The sequence below is a fragment of the Pinus tabuliformis genome, chromosome 9 (genome assembly GCF_031772625.1).
Source record: "Pinus tabuliformis cultivar Carrire ecotype Pingquan chromosome 9, CPIR1, whole genome shotgun sequence".
NCBI lineage: Eukaryota > Viridiplantae > Streptophyta > Pinopsida > Pinales > Pinaceae > Pinus > Pinus tabuliformis.
In genome coordinates this window covers 1,444,291,556-1,444,311,123 of record NC_142307.1, presented here as the reverse complement: position 1 = coordinate 1,444,311,123, position 19,568 = coordinate 1,444,291,556, and the positions used below count along the sequence as shown (strand labels likewise).

Below are 19,568 nucleotides of genomic sequence, written 5' to 3'. Positions count from 1 at the left end.
TGCAAGTGCGCAATATTTCTGTATTCCTCCGATCTCATGTGCTTATGGCAAAAAAATCCAGCCGGTGGGCAATGGGAGCTTCTGACTCTACACAGCTTACAGTTTTCATCATATATGGTGGCAGCGGCCGACCATGAGGTATAGCTACTTCATTCGATGAAAACTGTAAGCCGTGTGGAGTGAAAAAATCCCATTGCCCACCAGCAGGTATTTTCTTGTCATAACTGCAAGAAAACAGAGGAAGGCACCCCATTAAAATTATTGCCAGAGAAGACACATAACAGAAATACTTGACTTTTGTAAACCATAGATTTATCCTCTGCACTACCATGCTTAATACCCAATGGCGCAATCGCAATATATTTTTCTTGAATAACCAGCATTCTGGTTTCCGTGTTATAACTTGCCAGCATAGACCGACTCCTTGAGGAGTAGAAGACTGGGCTGTTGTCTGCGCCGGAACGAAGTGATCGTCCGGATAATTTGCAGTTGATTTCTGATCATTGCCTTATAGTCGTAGGGATATAAATGACATCATGTTCTTGATTATAGACGGTTGAAACTAGTTTATGAAACACCCATTTACCTATTCAAAAAGATCACCAAGGGTTTGTAAAATCACTGTACTCAGCTCCTAATCATTTTTTTCCAAAACATTAGATTATAAAAATTATGAAACGACTATTGTTTATTCAAAAATTGCGTTGAGGGTTGTGATTATAAAATTTCCAAAACATTAAATTATAAAAATTATGAAACTACTATTTGTTTATTCAAAAATTGCGTTGAGGGTTGTGATTATAAAATCACTATGTTCAGCGCTTTATAATTTAAATTATGAAATGGCTATTTGTTTATTCAAAAATTGCATTAAGATTCTAAAATCAATGTTGTCAATTCCTTATCATTTCTTTCCAAAACATTAAATTATAAAAATTATGAAATGACTATTTGTTTATTTAGAATTTGCGTTGAGGGCTGTGATTATAAAATCACTATGTTCAGCTCTTTATCATTTCTCTTCAAAACTTTAGTTTATGGTAAATCTAATTTAGAGTACTGTTTACATGATTTTTTTCCAAGACTGAGTTTTTCCAAGAATGGAGGATCCTTTAGCGCATAGCCAAAGTTGGTAGAATAACCAAACACGACAATTGACATATACGGAGGGAGACAACCAATCACATATCACCAAACGGTCTCCATTGGACACATCGACCCACAGATCGACCCCAAGGGAGGTATGGAGGTCATGAAAATGAAAGTGTCAAGAGAAAGGGCATTGGGATACGTTAGCACCAACAGGCAACAATGATGGCCAATGGCGAGCGTTTCGGGCGGTCCCCATGGGACATGTCAACTCGGAAGGCAAACCCCGATGAGTTTGTTAACATGCACAAGAGGGAAGTGAGTTTGTTAAAATAGGTCATCGCAGAATTGCGCTATAAATCTTTCGCACAAAGTTTCTCAAAAAAAAAAAAAAAAAAAAAAAAAAAACAAGAACCCGACAGCTACGAAATCGATCAATTTCAGAGCATCTCATCAAGTGGAAGAACTTACCCATTGAATATTCCACATGGGGGGACAAGAGTTTTATATAGAAGTATCAAGAATTACTCGAGCATTGAGGACAACACTTTTTGAAGGAGAGGGGCACGTTAGGTCCCTATACTACTCATGTAACCCCTTATTGTTATTAGTACAACCCACTTATTATATTTTTGTGCCTATGTAGTCCCCATATTGTTATTATTGTGCCCCATAGAAGTCCACTATTGTTATTATTGTGCCCTTACATTATTATTGTTATGTCGACTCTGATTATATTACAACCCCTTAGACTCCTATATATAGAAAGGAGGTCTTGTCATTTGTATCATCGAAGAATTGTTCATTTGTGTAATGTAAAGGAGGTTTCCCCCTCAAAGACGCTTATTTCTAAGGTGTTGATCTATCTTTTCTATCTTTTTGTGAGCTGGTTTCATAACACTACTAGAATCTAAAGATGATTTTTTAAAGATCACTTAGTTGGCTCAAATATCTTGAGTTGAAAAGGAAAGGATGGGCCCCTCTTCAAGCTTAGAAGTTCTAATGCTTTCCTGATAATGTCATTTGCAAACCCTACACTATGGTGGTTCAAGGACACAAAAGACTAGAGACATTAAAGTTTTTATTGTAAAGAAAGTAATGATGCCAAGAAAGATATGTTCCATCTAAAGATGATTTTTTAAGGTCACTTAGTTGGCTCAAATATCTTGAGTTTGGAAGGAAAGGTTGGGCCCCTCTTCAATAGTAGAAGTTCTAAGGATTTCTTGATAAATTCATTTTTAAACCCTTCACTATGATAGATCAAGGATGCACATGACATCTAAGGATTTATTGTAGATAAAGTATTGATGATAGGAAATATATCTTCCATCTACTGTTTAAGAATGTTGAACTTATTCGTTGTACACTGAAATGAAGGCCAAGCTCTTATGTACAAAATAGTATTGCTACATTGATTTAGAAAGATCTAATCATCATTGGACTCTCTCAATTGATTGTTGACAATGTTGGATATGTGAAAGGCATGTGACTCTAGGATTCTGACATTTCATTATGAAATTGAAAATCTAGGGTTTGTAGGCCATAACAGGCAACAAAATCTTGAATTGGTCGTTTCCACTGCAGATAGAGATCTGAGCTCATGTAAGGAAGATATGACATCATGATGACATTGTGGATGAAGGTGATTCAAGAAGGCTAAAATCAAGAGGGAGCTAACATTCTTCTCAAAAGTTGTTCTTCGATTGCCTCCTAGTGACGATTGCAGGTACGTGTTGACAATTTTCAATGGCTTTGGAAACAAAGGGAGAAGAAGTGGAAGAACGAAGCAAAGATCGTGACAAAAGGATTTGTCCCAAAATCAAGATTTGAAGATTCAAGCTTAAGAGTTACCTAGACTTATGCAGAAATGCAACAAAATATAGATATACACATAAACATAGAGATGCAGTAGAAATAAAACTTCATTTCATTAATATCAAACAACTGAAATATGTTTACATACATAAATGGAAATAAACTAGTCTGAGCGATGGTAGCTTATCTCTTAGAAGAGATGTGGCGGCTACATGCCTCTAAACTATGTTACAATGAGGCTCAAAGGCCTATTTATTATTTAGAAACAATGGAAGACCATAAAAATCCAAAAACCTAACCCTAGGAGATGAAGCACCAAAACTGTGGGCCTAGTTTGAGTAAATTGGTACATCAAATTCTCATGGTCGTAACTTTGAGATACAATCTCCATTTGGTTATCATAATAGCTATTTTCAAGGATCGCAAAGAGGAAGCCGAAAAATAATTAAGCCAATCAATTTAGAGCTTTTTCAGTCTCTCTATTTACCCTAAAAACGGTTTTTAGTCCCTCAAAATGGTTCTGGAATTTTAGGACCCAAAAAACTTCCAAAAATAGTAAGTTGTGTTACAACTAAGGAAACTGAAAGGAAACAACAATGGTCACCCAAGTGGAATAGGTGGGTGGCCACCCATATCCACCTAGATCAATCCCCCCCCCAAAGGAAGCAATGGTACCCATTGCGTTGAGTGCCTTCATGAAATGGGAAAACTTTTGCTAAACTTGGTCCCTGATAAGCCACTTACCTTTGTGTAGGAGTTAGTTAGCTTTGAAAACATGATACAATTGGATCTTCTGCTGGTGATTTTTCTTGATTTCCATGTCCATGATCCAATCAATTGTGGCTTTTTCCATGCAGTCTCGGTTTAACTCTGTTGGTGTGAGTTGTTCAACAATGTATATGTGTGTAGTAATGGTGGAAAGTATTGTCAAAGGTGGTCCACATTGAACATTGGGTGCAGTCTAAGGATTGGTGGAATTCTGAGCTCGAAAGCATTATTCCCTACAACCTTAGTGATGGTGTAAGGTCTATATTGTAGCAGGCGAAGCTTGTGGTGGGACCAAGAAAGGCGTTCCTTCTACAAATGTAACCAAAATTGGTCACCCACCTGGAACTTGTGTGGCACCTAATGTTGATCATGACGGTACTTGTGTTTAGCATTGGCTTTGTCCAAGATTTCGTGGACTTGTTGGTGGATGTGATGAATTTGCTCAATGAAGTTGTTAGCCCTGTGAGCTTCAGACTGGACATGAGTTGAATATGCCTAAGTAGTTGCAAATGGTATGGCCACATCAATTGGACACAGTGGCTATAATCCCAACCCCACCTGAAAGGGGTTGTCACCAGTTGAGCTATAGAGAGCTATGTTGTAGTTGTGTTGGACATAGGTGAGGCTTTCATCCCATGTTCTTGGATGCTTCAAATTGTACATACACAAAATGTGTATGATCTTGTTGTTGACAACCTCTATTTGGCCATCAGTATGGGGGTGGAAATTTGTGGACTTAGTGAGCTTGGTAAACAACATCGAACAGAGACTTGACCAAAATGTACTTAGGAACCTGCTCTCCCAATCTGAGAGAATGGACTGTGGGATCCCAAAATGTACCCACACTCGTTCAAAGAAGAGATTAGTGGTGTCTTCTATTGTGATACTCTTCTTGTAGGCCACCAAAATGGCCATCTTAGAGAATTTGTCAATGACCACGAAAATGTAGTCATTTCCATGCTTAGTAGAAAGAAGGCCTGACATGTAATCCATGGAGATGGACTCCCAAGGTCAACTAGGACTAGGAAGAGGAGTATATAAGCCTTTCTTCTTGATGTTTGCTTTAGAAATAGTGTGAGTAATGCAGCATCTCATGTACTTTCCAACATCATGTTGAAGCTTCGGCTAATAAAAATACTTCCATAGCACTACCATAATTATCTCTACCCCGAAATGTCCAACACCCCGGCTGTAGTGTGCCTCCCAAATCATCTTGGCACGCTCTCTTGAAGGAACACAAAGTGTCCCAGGTGGCTTAAAAATGAATCCTGGAGGTGAAATTTTGGAAATTTCTTTCCTTCCAGAAGTGTCTGGTGTGTGTTGCCAAATTTTGGATAGCTCTTGTAAATATGCGACCACCCCACAGTATCATTCCCACAAGTTTCAAGCACAGTGGTCAGCTCCATTGTCGGTGGTTAGCTGATGAAGTTTGCAAAATTGTTGTTGTTCCCTTCTTATAATTAATGTTCAAATGGAATTGTTGCAAATATGTGGAGCATTTCTGATGACGATCGTTCTCCAACTTCCTTGTGTCTCTATGAAATGCAGGGGTCGTTGGTATGTGTGGATGACCATTTCCTTCCCCAGAATGTAATTCTTCCATTGTCGAAAAGCCTCCATAATCAAATACATCACTTTGTCATAAGGGGGATAATTTCGGACAGAGTATGAAAGTGTCTCACCATGAGGTATAGCTACTTCATTCGATGAAAACTGTAAGCCGTGTGGAGTGAAAAAATCCCATTGCCCACCAGCGGGGATTTTCTTGTCATAACCGCAAGAAAACAGAGGAAGGCACCCCATTAAAATTATTGCCAGAGAAGACACATAACAGAAATACTTGACTTTTGTAAACCATAGATTTATCTTCTGCACTACCATGCTTAATACCCAATGGCGCAATCGCAATATATTTTTCTTGAATAACCAGCATTTTGGTTTCCGTGTTATAACTTGCCAGCATAGACCGACTCCTTGAGGAGTAGAAGACTGGGCTGTTGTCTGCGCCGGAACGAAGTGATCGTCCGGATAATTTGCAGTTGATTTCTGATCATTGCCTTACAGTCGTAGGGATATAAATGACATCATGTTCCTGATTATAGACGGTTGAAACTAGTTTATGAAACACCCATTTACCTATTCAAAAAGATCACCAAGGGTTGGTAAAATCACTGTACTCAGCTCCTAATCATTTTTTTCCAAAACATTAGATTATAAAAATTATGGAACGACTATTGTTTATTCAAAAATTGCGTTGAGGGTTGTGATTATAAAATTTCCAAAACATTAAATTATAGAAATTATGAAACTACTATTTGTTTATTCAAAAATTGCATTGAGGGTTGTGATTATAAAATCACTATGTTCAGCGCTTTATAATTTAAATTATGAAATGGCTATTTGTTTATTCAAAAATTGCATTAAGATTCTAAAATCAATGTTGTCAATTCCTTATCATTTCTTTCCAAAACATTAAATTATAAAAATTATGAAATGACTATTTGTTTATTTAGAATTTGCGTTGAGGGCTGTGATTATAAAATCACTATGTTCAGCTCTTTATCATTTCTCTTCAAAACTTTAGTTTATGGTACATTTAATTTAGAGTACTGTTTACATGATTTTTTTCCAAGACTGAGTTTTTCCAAGAATGGAGGATCCTTTAGCGCATAGCCAAAGTTGGTAGAATAACCAAACACGACAATTGACATATACGGAGGGAGACAACCAATCACATATCACCAAGCGGTCTCCATTGGACACATCGACCCACAGATCGACCCCAAGGGAGGTATGGAGGTCATGAAAATGAAAGTGTCAAGAGAAAGGGCATTGGGATACGTCAGCACCAACAGGCAACAATGATGGCCAATGGGGAGCGTTTCGGGCGGTCCCCATGGGACATGTCAACTCGGAAGGCAAACCCCGATGAGTTTGTTAACATGCACAAGAGGGAAGTGCGTGGATAAGGAAGATGTGCGCATATACGGAAACTGGGCATATACGGAAGATGTGTGCATATACGGAAACTGGGCATATACAGAAGATGTGCGTATATGCCCAGTTTCCGTATATGCACACATCTTCCGTATATGCCCAGTTTCCGTATATGCGCACATCTTCCTTATCCACGCACTTCCAGGTTCTACTTTCCGTATATGCCCAGTTTCCGTATATGCACACATCTTCCGTATATGCCCAGTTTCCGTATATGCACACATCTTCTGTATATGCCCAGTTTCCGTATATGCGCACATCTTCTGTATATGCCCAGTTTCCGTATATGCACACATCTTCCGTATATGCCCACATCTTCCGTATATGGCCAGTTTCCGTATATGCGCACATCTTCAGTATATGCACACATCTTCCGTATATGCCCAGTTTCCGTATATGCACACATCTTTCGTATATGCCCAGTTTCCATATATGCCCAGTTTCCGTATATGCACACATCTTCCGTATATGCCCAGTTTCTGTATATGCACACATCTTCCGTATATGCCCAGTTTCCTTATATGCGCACATCTTCCGTATATGCCCAGTTTCCGTATATGCACACACCTTCCGTATATGCCCAGTTTCCGTATATGCACAAATCTTCCGTATATGCCCAGTTTCCGTATATGCGCACATCTTCCGTATATGCCCAGTTTCCGTATATGCGCACATCTTCCGTATATGCGCACATCTTCCGTATATGCCCAGTTTCCGTATATGCGCACATCTTCCATATATGCCCATTTTCCGTATATATGCCTATTCATTTCACGAAAATGATCATGTGTTGTTCATCCCTTATGGATTTGGGAGTCTGGCTTTTGGCTAACACAATATATTTAGGAGCGACTTTAATATGACCCTTTTATTCTTGGCAAAAAAGGAGATAAGCCCATGGGGCATAGAATAGACAATGATGGTGTGTACTATTAGAGATCTTTGTGATGTGAAGGTCATTGGTTTGAAACTCAATGGGAAAAAATCCAATCATGTTAAGGGCTACTGTAGCCCAAGCTTGGTGTGATCCTCGATTGATTTTGACAGATTAGATGCCCCTAGATCGTGGTTTCTCAAGCCAAAGGTTAAGCATGCAGTCATCTTAGGACTCACACAACTTAGCAAACAAAAATAAGGAAGAGATAAATTCAAAGATTAGATCCAAGAAAATATGGAAGATTTAAATAGGAAGCTAAATCTCCTTGATATAAATTATTTAAATAAGTTCACTTTGAGCAATAAGCAATCAATCCTTGGTCACATTGTTGCTTGTCTTGATCATTTCTTTATTATTGATTCCTTCTTGGAGAAAGACTTATTGTTCTCTTTCAAAATTCTCCCATGATGTAACTTACCTATCTTGTTAGAAATATAGGAGAAAGGTAATTATGGTCCTCTCCCCTTCAAGTTATTCCTGATTTGGATTGGATCAAAGGGTTTCTATGATTTGATCAAACAAGTTTGGAGGCAATGGATTACAAGAATCCCAATTCACATTTGTGAGAAAACAAGTTAAAATTTCAAAGAGGCAATAAAGACATGGGCTAAAAGACAAAAGGAAATTAGGCAAGCTTTGATTACCCAACTACAAATTAATTTGGAATCTCTTCAAAGAGTTATGGAGCATGGATTAATTACTCAAGAAATTATTATGAAAGAAAATAAAAAATTTGAAGCCTCTCACTCTGCTTTGAAAGAAGATGAGGAATTTTGGAGGCTCAAATATTGTGACTTCTCGCTTTAGGAAGGAAATAGAAATTCTAAAGTCTTTCATAATTGAGCTCAAAATTGAACTTTGAAGAACAAAATCAAAGAGATCACAATGAGAGGGAACAAAATCAATGATTTTGGACTAATCCAAGATGAGGAAATTTATCATTTTCACAAGTTATATAGCGTGATGGACCTCACAAATGCAGACTTAAAGGAGATTATGTTGGATAATGTTTTAGAAATAATTTCGTAAGAAGATAACAATTCCTTACAAAAGGATATTACAAAGGAGGAGATCAAGAGCATACGTTTTTCTTTCAATCAAAATAAATCTTCGAGACTTAATGGCCTCTCAACCTATTTTTAGTGAAAGAGACTATTAATCCATCATCATTTGTATAGTTCGGGCCTACTTTACTCTACAGTGTATCTTACAAAGTCATTTCCAAGATCTTGGTTGTAAGGCTCAAACTTCTCCTTCCAAAAATTATTTCAGAAAACATAGGATTTGTCTTTTAAAGAAAAAACTTTGACAATATTATTTTGGTTCAAGAAGCAATACATTCCATCCAAAAAAGGGGTGATAAACGAAAGTATCAAGTTAGATATTGTAAATTCCTTTGATAAAATGCACCATAGCTTTCTCTTTAAGGTATTCTCAAAATTTGGTTTTGATATCAAATTTATTCACTGGATATCTCTATGCATTTAAGCTCCTTGGATCTTGCCATTCGTTAATGGAAAATATACTAGATTTTTCAAACTTTCAAGGGGCCTCCACCAAGGCTGCCCTATCTCCCATTTTTTATATATCATAGTTGCAGATTATCTAATTTCGAGATTGGATTTTGAGAGAAGAAGTGAAAGGCTTCTAGGAATTCAATTTGCAAGGGAAATTAAGATTATAAATTCTTCACAATTTGTAGATGACACTTTATGTATGGGAGGAGATTCTACCATTATGGCCAGAAGGTTTAAGTCAATCTTAGACCATTTTTTGGAGGCCTCAAGGGGCATGATAAACTCTAGGAAATCACATATCTATTCTTTGAATATTAGTGTTAGAAAATAAATGCAGATTGCAAGGTTCTAGGATTTCAACATATGGAAACTCGGAAAGTGTCTAAATATCTTGGCATCCTTATATGCCTAAAATGACACTATGTGTAGACTTTGGTGAGTATAGTTTAAAAATTCAAATCAAAGTTTTCTCAATGGGGATCATGTTCGTTAAATTTTATTAATCGTATAGTCTTGGTTAAGGTTGTTCTTTCAACACTACCCCTCTATCAGTGTTATGCGCTCTTGGATCCTCAAAATATCATCTCTTTAGTGGCTAATTTTTTTTTTGAAATTCCTATGGGAAGGAGGTATAACCAACACTAAAATGTTTCATCTAGTAAAATGGGCTACTATTCAACAACCTAAGCACACAAGGGGCTCAATATTAGAGATCTAGTGCTCATGAATAAAGAAATTGGAGCTAAAATTGTCCATGCTTTCTCTCCCTAAAAGATGAATGGTGGAAGGTGGTGTTGTGCTCAAAATACTTCCCTTTTGGGTGTGATTCCTACTTGGTTGTCTCCCTTCTCGGATCTATAGTGTGAATTCAACTCCCATTATGAAATTAGGGATTTTTTTTGGAATCCTAATAATGGAGAAAGTATTAATATATGTGAAGAAAGGATTATGAACAATTCTCCTTTAGAAAAGGATAGAGACTCGATGTCACTCAAGAATGTATTTGTTGCAAATTGGAAATTCTCCTTCGCCGATATTTCTTCTTAGGATGGTAGAGGAAAGTGGTGTGGCAGAAAATTTGATTTCATAACCCCCCAACCTGGTCCATGTTGCTCATAAACTTTGTAATGCTCTCGCTAGATGTTCCCATTGGAGTCATGATGTTCCTAACGAACAAGGATGGGATAATTCAGTGTATACAGTTTGGGATTTTCTTTTCTCACGTGGTTCTCCTCCAAAATCATGTTGTTGTGAAAAAAATTGGCATCCTAATAGCCTTCCCAGGATTAATTTCTTTTGTTGGTTATTGGTGCATAAGTAGATTTTGACCACATAAAATCTTCAGAAAAAGGGAATCCATGGCCCTTCTCGATGCTAATTATGCAAGAACAGTGAAGAATATATCCAACACATTTTTTTGGAGTGCTCCTATATAAAAATTGTATGGATTACAATTATCACCCATTTGAAAAACTAACTGATATGGCCATGTTCGCTCTAATATCTCTTTTCTTCCCGGAAATTTCAATACTCAGGTCGATTCATTCAAAATCAATTTTTTTAACCAGTTTAGGAAGCCTAACACAAGTTCATTTGTTGTTAATTTTGATTAGCAAGGAGCGAATTTATTTTTAACAATACTCAAGTGCATCCTCAATTGACAACAATTAAAGCTTTGCATTTGTGCTCCTAATTGTGGGTCCAAAGTCCTTGTAAAGTATCCTCTCCTCAACTTTTGGATCCCTTGGAACTTGTTTGGCTTTCAAAGCTCTCCCTTCCAAAGGAAATCAATTTTTCCCCAAGGCTGCTACAAAATCTATCACAAAAAAATGGAAACTTTGCCTCTCTTGGGAAGCCTTCAAGGATTGGAAGGCACATCTCTCAAGCTTTGTCCTTAGCTTTGACGATGCCTCAAAAATGAATCCAATAGTGGCAAGAGGAGGAGGGGTACTCTATGGCCCCAATGGAATTAAAGTATTGAAGTAGTTATGGGGATTAGGAAAGATGACAAATAATCATGAAGAAGCCTATGGTCTTCTACAAGGCCTCCTTATAGCTAAAGAAAATAATGTCCCCTCTCTTCTAACTATTCAACACATGTTAAAAGGATCCTTTCCAAGGGATAAGATATTGGAAAATCTATTAAATCAAATTATAAAGGTCACAAAAAAAATCCCTTCAATTAATTATTTCCATGTTTTACATGAGAAAAATAAAGAAGCAAATGAATGTGCCAATGAAGGTTGCATCCTAAAGTTTGGAGAAAAGTTAGATTACTAATTAACACCGTCCTTTGTTCCTTAAGTTTCAATTCCACTGAATACCTTGTTAAGAATTATTTAAAAAGGAGGATGAAATATGTCATTAGGTTGAGGAACTAATATTGTTGGTAACATCTTGGTTATGGACATGAATGATTCTACTAGCTCAAGTGGTCTGACTATAAATAATTCCCTAGATCTGAATAAACCTATGGATCTGGGAAATAAACCTATGGATCTCGAAAAGTACAATGTAATGAAAGATTTTATTCTCAAATAAGTTGGATGTTTTGAATTCTTTCCTTTATTTTGGGATCCTTTTGGAATGTTTTCACATCCAAATACATGTTCTTTCTCTCTCAGTTTAGCGTCCCTAAACAAAGGATAATTTTGATACAAATTATAGTAGGTATCCTTGAAATATATGACAAATTTGAATTATAACCTTGATATAAAATTATGAAATTAGCAAAGAATTTGAAATCAATACAATTATTGTCATTTTTGCTAAAAAATAATAATAAATTTTAATATTATATAGATATTTAATTAATTATAATATTATTTAACTTTATAAAGTTCAAAAATTAAAATTTATAGAAATTGCTATTGTCATTTTCAAAAATATAAATATAAAATACAAATATTCTCATTATTACTAAAAAAATATGTAAAAAAATTTGAATTAAGTATGATACTTAATAAAATTTAAAATTTAAAATTATAAAAACTATATTATTATTTTTCATAAATATAAATCTAATACCAAAAAAATTGTGTTTGGTAAATTAAAAAATAAATCTAAACTAAGAGGTAAATTAAAAAATAGGGGACAAGGCAGAGAATTCTCATTAGGGCATTGAAAGTGAGCGTTTTATTGAGGAAGAATGGCTCACTCATTTCACTAACTTCTATCTTGGTTCTAATGGCTAATTGAACTAGCCATGACTTGCTATGCTTACACTTCTTAAAAGTACATTTTGAAACCACTTTAGAACTTAAACTAACTATTTTAAAAAATATAAATAAATAAGAAAATTATTTAATTTTTAAGACATTTAATTTTTATTTTATAATATTTAATTTTTTAAATGAATAATAACATTATTGTTATATCAAACAATAAATATGTAAAAATAAATTGAAATAAGATTAATAAAAGATATTTTTAATTAAAAAAATTAATATATATATATATATATATATATATATATATATTTAAATTTTTATTTATAATTTTAGTATTTTATTTTTTTAAATTAATTTATTTAATATGAAAAATATAAATGTTTACTAGTTAGGATTAGGTGTTAATATTTTTTGATGTGAAATCATTCGTTCAATTTCTTGTCTAGATCAAAGTGTGATATATTCAACATGAAAATATAGCCCTACCAAGTTTTAATATATATATATATATATATATATATATATATATATATATATATATATATATATATATATATATATATATATATATATATATATATATATATATATAATTAAAATTTATATAATTATTAAACTTACCTTCACTCCAAATCCAAATTTAAAACCCAATAAAAGACCTGTAGGAATCCCAACAATATAGTAGCAACCCACATTAATGTAAGCCACAAGAGCTTGCGATCCGCAACCAACAGCTACACCTGCATGATAAGCCAAGAAACATACATCAAAGCTTCAAATATTTTTAAATTTAATCAACAAAAGTGATATTAATGGTATGTTTATTGATTTTAAAATATTTTCAAAATTTATAATTCAAATAAAATGATCAATATTTTATTATTTTGTTGTTTTTTTCCTTTTTTATTACACAAAGAACACTTATCATAAGTTGTCAAATGAGTAATGGAGACAGTGATTGTTATCCTCACATGCTGGTTAATCTGTCATCCTTATACAATCAAAATCAAACCACTTATAACTATCAGTAAAAACAACAAAATCTATATTGAAAAAAATAAACTTTTAAAACATACTACGAACCCTTATATTGTTTTATAATAAAGCAACCTTTTTATCTTTATCTCATATATATATATATATATATATATAATTAATTAATTAATTCCAATTATAAATTAAATTATGTAGAGTAATTTCAAACATAAAAGCATCCAAAACTGCCAAACCTTGTAATTTTCTCAAAATTTAATAAAAAATATATATTTGAATAAAATTTAATTAACTTGAAAGCACGGGTTGTATGCCATTGAGAATAACTGAGACAGCCAAGAAAGGGCAAAGTTCTGCCACAGCATCCGAGACTTCCTCCCCTTCGGTAAATGCATAGCTAATGATGTTGCGTAGCAAGAGAATGGCAATGGCGAAAATAATCGAGATGATGAAAGAGATTGTCGTCACCACTATCACTGAAAATGCCGCTGCTCTGGGATTTCCTGCGCCGAGCTCATTGCTTACTCTAACACTGGACAAAACAAAATGGCAAGTATATTCGCCCAAAAAATCTTTAACAGATGCCAAAAGACTGTATTCAACATAAAATTTATGTGAAGAGGAGAAGATTGAATCATGGATCACTGACCTTGCTGCTGCGTTGAAGCCGACTGAGATCATGAACAACAATCCCAATACTGTCATACTGTACACAAAAATTTAAAGCTTTAAACAGTGAGAGGAAATTTAAAGCTTTAAACAGTAAAGAAAGAAAATGATGTAATGATAAAGTTATTAAAGATCGGTAAAGAGAATCGTGTCTGTAGATTGATCTGCACCAATTTGGTAAAGGCAATTTTGTTTTAAAATATAGAAAGAAATTTAACTAAAAACGAAGAATACCAGATAGATAGTGAGTCCAATGCAATTTCTGGATTCTCCAGAAGACCGGCCAACAGAACCAATATCTGGAGATACCAGGTCTCCAAACTAATGTCATAGAAAACCAGTCAGTCAGTGAAATGTGAACTCAAAATAGGAATCAAGAAAATATTTAAAATGCTAGCAATGGCGTAATTTATGAACCTAAATCAATAAAACCAGTAAATTTTAACCGTGAATTCAAAAGCAGAAATCAATGTTGAAAATAGCATAATTCACAAAACCTAATCAAGAAAATCAAGAAATGTTAGAAAATAACATAATTCACAACCCTGTTCAAGAAAACCAAAAAATGTGATCAATGAATGGACTCATGCTAACATAAGTAGGAAGGTGGAGTGTAAATCTTACCATAACATGATGGCCGAAGCGATAGAAAGCTTCAAGAACGACGGCAGGCCGGAGAAGGCTTGAAGTGAGAAGCCTGTCCATGTGTGCTTGCATTTTGGGGTTTTTAGGATATATACAAACTGAGCAATGACGACGATCCACCACGACAGACTCAGCACAAACGCCGCCCCAAAGATTCCCCAGCCGAGTTTGTAAATGGCGAGCTAGCTGAGCAACAGGTGGACGAATATCGTGCAGAATGATATGAAGGCGCTGGGCATGACGATGCTCTGAGCCTGCAGGAACTTCTGGATCGGAAAATTGGCAGCATATGCGTATATCTGGGGAATTAGGCCGTAGACGAATATAGCGGCCGCGGTGGCTATTTCCTCTGACTCTCGCAAGAGCAATAGTAGGGACTTGGAGAAGACATAGATGAGTGCGAGAGGTATGGCCATCGCCATGAGAAGGACGATGGATCGTTGCAGGTAAATGCCGAGCAGAGAAAGGCGCGAGTCAGTATTTAGGCGGGTTTCCAAATTCAAAATGAGTGATGTATGGATGGTATGCGGGTGATGGTATGACATGGGACGGCGGGTTTCTAAATTCAAAATGAGTGATGTATGGATGGTATGCGAGTGGATGAATGCGAATGAGAATTCATACGGAATCGGAATTCGTTCGCCGGAGAAATGATGCACACCGCTGACCACCAAAGCCGATGTCAGAACCCGCTTCCCAACACTGTACTTAAGGTCTCTTAAGAGTACATTTATAATGCTATAGTCTCTTCTAGAAGTTTAAGTTCTTAAGGAAATTTTTGAAGCATTTTCTCTAGTATGATGTCAATTTCCTAGGTAGATGGGAACCCTAGAGAGTAATAAGAGTGAATAAATGGTCATGAATAGTTGCATGACTTTGTTTGATGTGGGCTTAGTTTCTCATCACCTTGACTTGGGGATTCTCTTTCTCCTGGGATCATCTCCCTTGAGGTTTGTTTCATCTTTTATAAGTTCTTATTTTGTTTTCTCTTCTATCTCTAGATTGTGTAGGTCTATATATTGTTCTATTTTCCTTTGGCATATTCTCTTTTCACTTAGCTTAGTTCCTTACAACTTATGCTCTCTTTTGTGGGTCACCATTTTTTGTTTCACCGGGCTATTTATTTTTAGGTTATATTTGTGAGCTTGTTGGACCCATTGTTCTCCTCTTTCTTCTATTCCGACTCTGGTTCATAGGCTTGGAGATCTTCGTGAGGATTTTGAATTTTCTTCCTTAGTGATTTCTAAATTACTGTATCCATCTCTTAGATCCTTAGATCTCTCCCTTTGGTCCTACTCTTCTATACTCTTTTCCTCCACGATGAGGTCACATCATCCTTCAAGAAGGTGGGGTAGGAGGGCCCAATTTTCTTTACATCCTAAAGCTCAAGTGGTAGTAGAGAGCTATGTAACTCAATATTCCTATGTGATCACTCCTGAAATTAGGAGGGAAATTCCTTAGACACATAAGGAGGATCACAAAGAAATAAATTTCATATCGAATCAAGAAATTGAGGAAAATGTTAATAGTTGGATTCCCAATAATAATAACACAAGATATCAAGAGACCTATTACATGCAAACAATTGACATCTACTATCAATTGAAAACAATTATGGGAAAAGTGTTGATTGATTGAACAGAAACCTAACAAGAAATTTTACTATGCATATGTTAGGAAATCGGCTCACAAAAAGACAAAAAGATAGATCAATGCCTTAGAATTCAGCCTCCTCGAGGGGGAAACCTCCTCGACCTTACACAAATGAATAATTCTTAGATTATTCAAATGACAAAACCTCCTTTCTATATATAGGAGTCTAAGGGGTCACAATATAACCAAAGCCAACCTAACAATAATAATATAAAGGCACAAAAATAACAATAGTGGGATTCTATGGGGCACAATAATAACATTATGGGGACAATAGGGGCACAAAAATAACAATAAGGGATATAATGACAATAGTAATGGGGGAATCACTAGTATTATAGGGACCTAACATGCCCCTCTCCTTCGAAAAAGTGTTGTCCTCAACACTTGAGTAGTTCTGGGTGCTTCTGTATAAAATCCTCATCCGCCCATGTGGAATCTTCAATGGGTAAGTTCTTCCACTTGATGAGATACTATGAAATTGATCGATTTAGTAGTTTTCGAGTTCTTGTTTCTTTGACTGCTTCAGGTTCCAATATGATTTTTCCTTCCTCATCAAGTTCTTGAAATATTGTTTGAACTGGAATCTTGTCACCTATAACCTTCTTTAAGCATGAAAAATGGAAAACTGGGTGCACTTGGGAAGCTGCATGAAGTTCCAATTTGTATGCCATAGTACCTATCTTTTGTAACACCTTGTACAGACCATAATACTTTGGTAATAATTTATTATCCTTATTAGCTTGCTTGAGGGACATTTTTTTATATGGTTGTAGCTGTAAGAATAGCCAATAACCTACATCAAAACTTCTTTCGCTATGATGTTGATCTGCCTACTGTTTCATTCTATTTTGCACCAAGTTAAGGTTATCCTTTAAGAGTTGGAGAACTTGTTGTTGATGCTCGATGTGATCTTCCACTACTTGAACCTTAGAATTTTCTCTTAAATATGATGTGATGGATGGTGGACGATATCCATAAAGTGCCATAAATGGGGTCATTTTTGTTGCAGTATGGAAGGAAGTGTTATACCACCATTCAGCCAGAGGCAACCATTTGACCATTGTGTCTGTTTATCATATACAAAGCAATGAAGATATACTTCCAAAAATTTGTTTACTATCTCAGTTTTCCCATCAGGTTGAGGGTGAGAAGATGAGTTATGAGCTAACTGAGTCCCAAGACAAGAAAATAATTATGTCCAAAAATTTCTAGTGAAAATGGGATCTCTGTCGCTTACAATAATCTTTGGGTTTCCATGTAGCTTTTGAATTGTTTCCATAAATGTAGTAGAAACTATACTTGCTTTAAATGGATGAGATAATGCACAAAAGTGTGCATACCTGGTAAGTCTGTCAACTACCACCATGATAACACTCTTTCCTTCGGACTTGGGTAAACCTGTGATAAAATCCATTGAAACCTCCTCCCAACGTTGACTTGGAATGGATAAGGGTTGTAATAGCCTCGAGGTCTTAATTGTTTCAACTTTATTTTGTTGGCAAACCAAACATTCCACCACAAACTTTTGAATATCCAATTTAAGGCCATCCCAAAAAAAATCCTTCTTAACCCTGTGGTAGGTTTTTAGAAATCCTGAGTGCCCTCCTAAGGGAGAGGTGTGCAATTCCCTAAGAATCTTTTGTTTGAGTTGGGAATTCTTACATAGGTATAATAGATCCTTGTACCACAATGAATCATTTTTTGATCTAAATGTACTAGATGTACTAGGATCTTGTTGTATCTTTTGAATGAGTTCCCACACTTCCTTGTCATTCTTCCATTCATCCCTTGCTTCGTTTATCCAATCTGGTTAGATAATAGAAACAGCACAAAGAAATGCTTCCACATCCTCATCCTTTCTTGAGTGTGCATCTGCCACAACATTTTGCTTCCCTTTTTTGTAGATGATTTCAAAGTCATAGCCCAACATCTTTGTGACCCATTTTTGCTGCTCTTCTGAAGAGAATCTTTGTTCCAAAAACTATTTAAGACTATCATGATCTGTTTTTACCTTGAAGTGTCTTCCCATTAGGTAGGGTCGTCATTTATTAAGTGCATGTAGTATTGCCAGCATTTTTTTCTCATAAATAGCTTTATGTAAATGCTTTCCTTTGATTGGACAACTTTCGAAAGAAATGGGTCTTTTCTCTTGCATTAAAACAACACCAATTCCATTTCCTGAGGTATCACATTCCACAATAAAGGTTTTTGTGAAGTCCGGTGTAGCTAAGACTAGTGCTTGGCACATTGCCTCTTTAAGATGTTCAAAGGCCTTCATTGCTTCTGGAGTCCATGAGAATGCATCTTTCTTCAATAATGTTGTTAGAGGTGCTGCTATTCTCCCATAATTCTTAACAAACTTGCGATAATACCCTATCAACCCAAGAAATCCTTGTAGATGCTTTATGGATGTGGAGATTTTCCATTCCTTAATGGTTTTAATTTTGCTAGGGTTTACCTTAACACCTTCACGAGATACAATATGACCCAGATATTCCACCTCTTGTACTGCAAAGAAACATTTGGACATTTTTGCATATAATTGTTTCTCCTCCAATAGTTTGAGCACCATGTCAACATGTTGGACATGATCCTTCCAAGACTTGCTGTAGATTAGTATATCATCAAAAAATACTAACAAAAATTTTCTAAGGGTTTGAAAATGGAATTCATCAAACCTTGAAATGTAGAAGGTGCATTAGTAAGGCCAAAAGGCATGACCAAAAATTCATAATAACCCTCATGAGTTCTAAATGCTATTTTTGGAATGTCTTTAATCTTCATTCTGATTTCATGATATCTTGAACGAAGATCCAACTTGGTGAAGTAAATTGATCCATGCAATTCATCCAATAATTCATCAATGATAGGAATGGGAAATTTATCTTTAATAGTGAGCTTGTTGAGCTCCCTATAATCTGGACATATGTGCCATCATCCATACTTCTTATGAACCAATACTAATGGAGCAGAGAAAGAACTTTGACTAGGTTGACTTATATCAGTCTCTAGAATTTCTACAACCATACGTTCAATTTCACTCTTTTGGACATAGGGATATCTGTAAGGCCTGATGTTTGGAGGAACACTTCCTGGAATCAAATTGATAGCATGATCATGATCACGAATAGGTGGGAGGACTTTGGGAATCTCAAGTACCTTGGAATGATTGTCCAAGACTTTTTGGAGATCTTGAGAAATGGATGATTTCGATGTGGGAACCTCTAGTGAACATAATTGTGTAATTATGCCTCGTTGTCCTTTCTTTAGAAGATTTTTCATTCCATTAGAGTTGATTATCTTTCCCGATTT

At 35.6% G+C, this 19,568-nt stretch overlaps 1 protein-coding gene across 1 annotated transcript in view; it reads right to left on the bottom strand.

The window, feature by feature from the left end:
- Positions 1 to 34: 34 nt before the first annotated feature.
- LOC149153998 (protein DETOXIFICATION 37-like) overlaps positions 35 to 19,568 on the bottom strand; it is a 29,267-nt gene continuing 9,733 nt past the window's right edge. Inside the window, 8 exon segments of the mRNA XM_089444005.1 lie at positions 35 to 224; positions 378 to 496; positions 12,915 to 13,033; positions 13,306 to 13,314; positions 13,580 to 13,818; positions 13,936 to 13,992; positions 14,190 to 14,276; positions 14,580 to 15,302. Of these exon segments, the coding sequence (XP_089300131.1) occupies positions 35 to 224; positions 378 to 496; positions 12,915 to 13,033; positions 13,306 to 13,314; positions 13,580 to 13,818; positions 13,936 to 13,992; positions 14,190 to 14,276; positions 14,580 to 15,302 (1,543 nt within the window).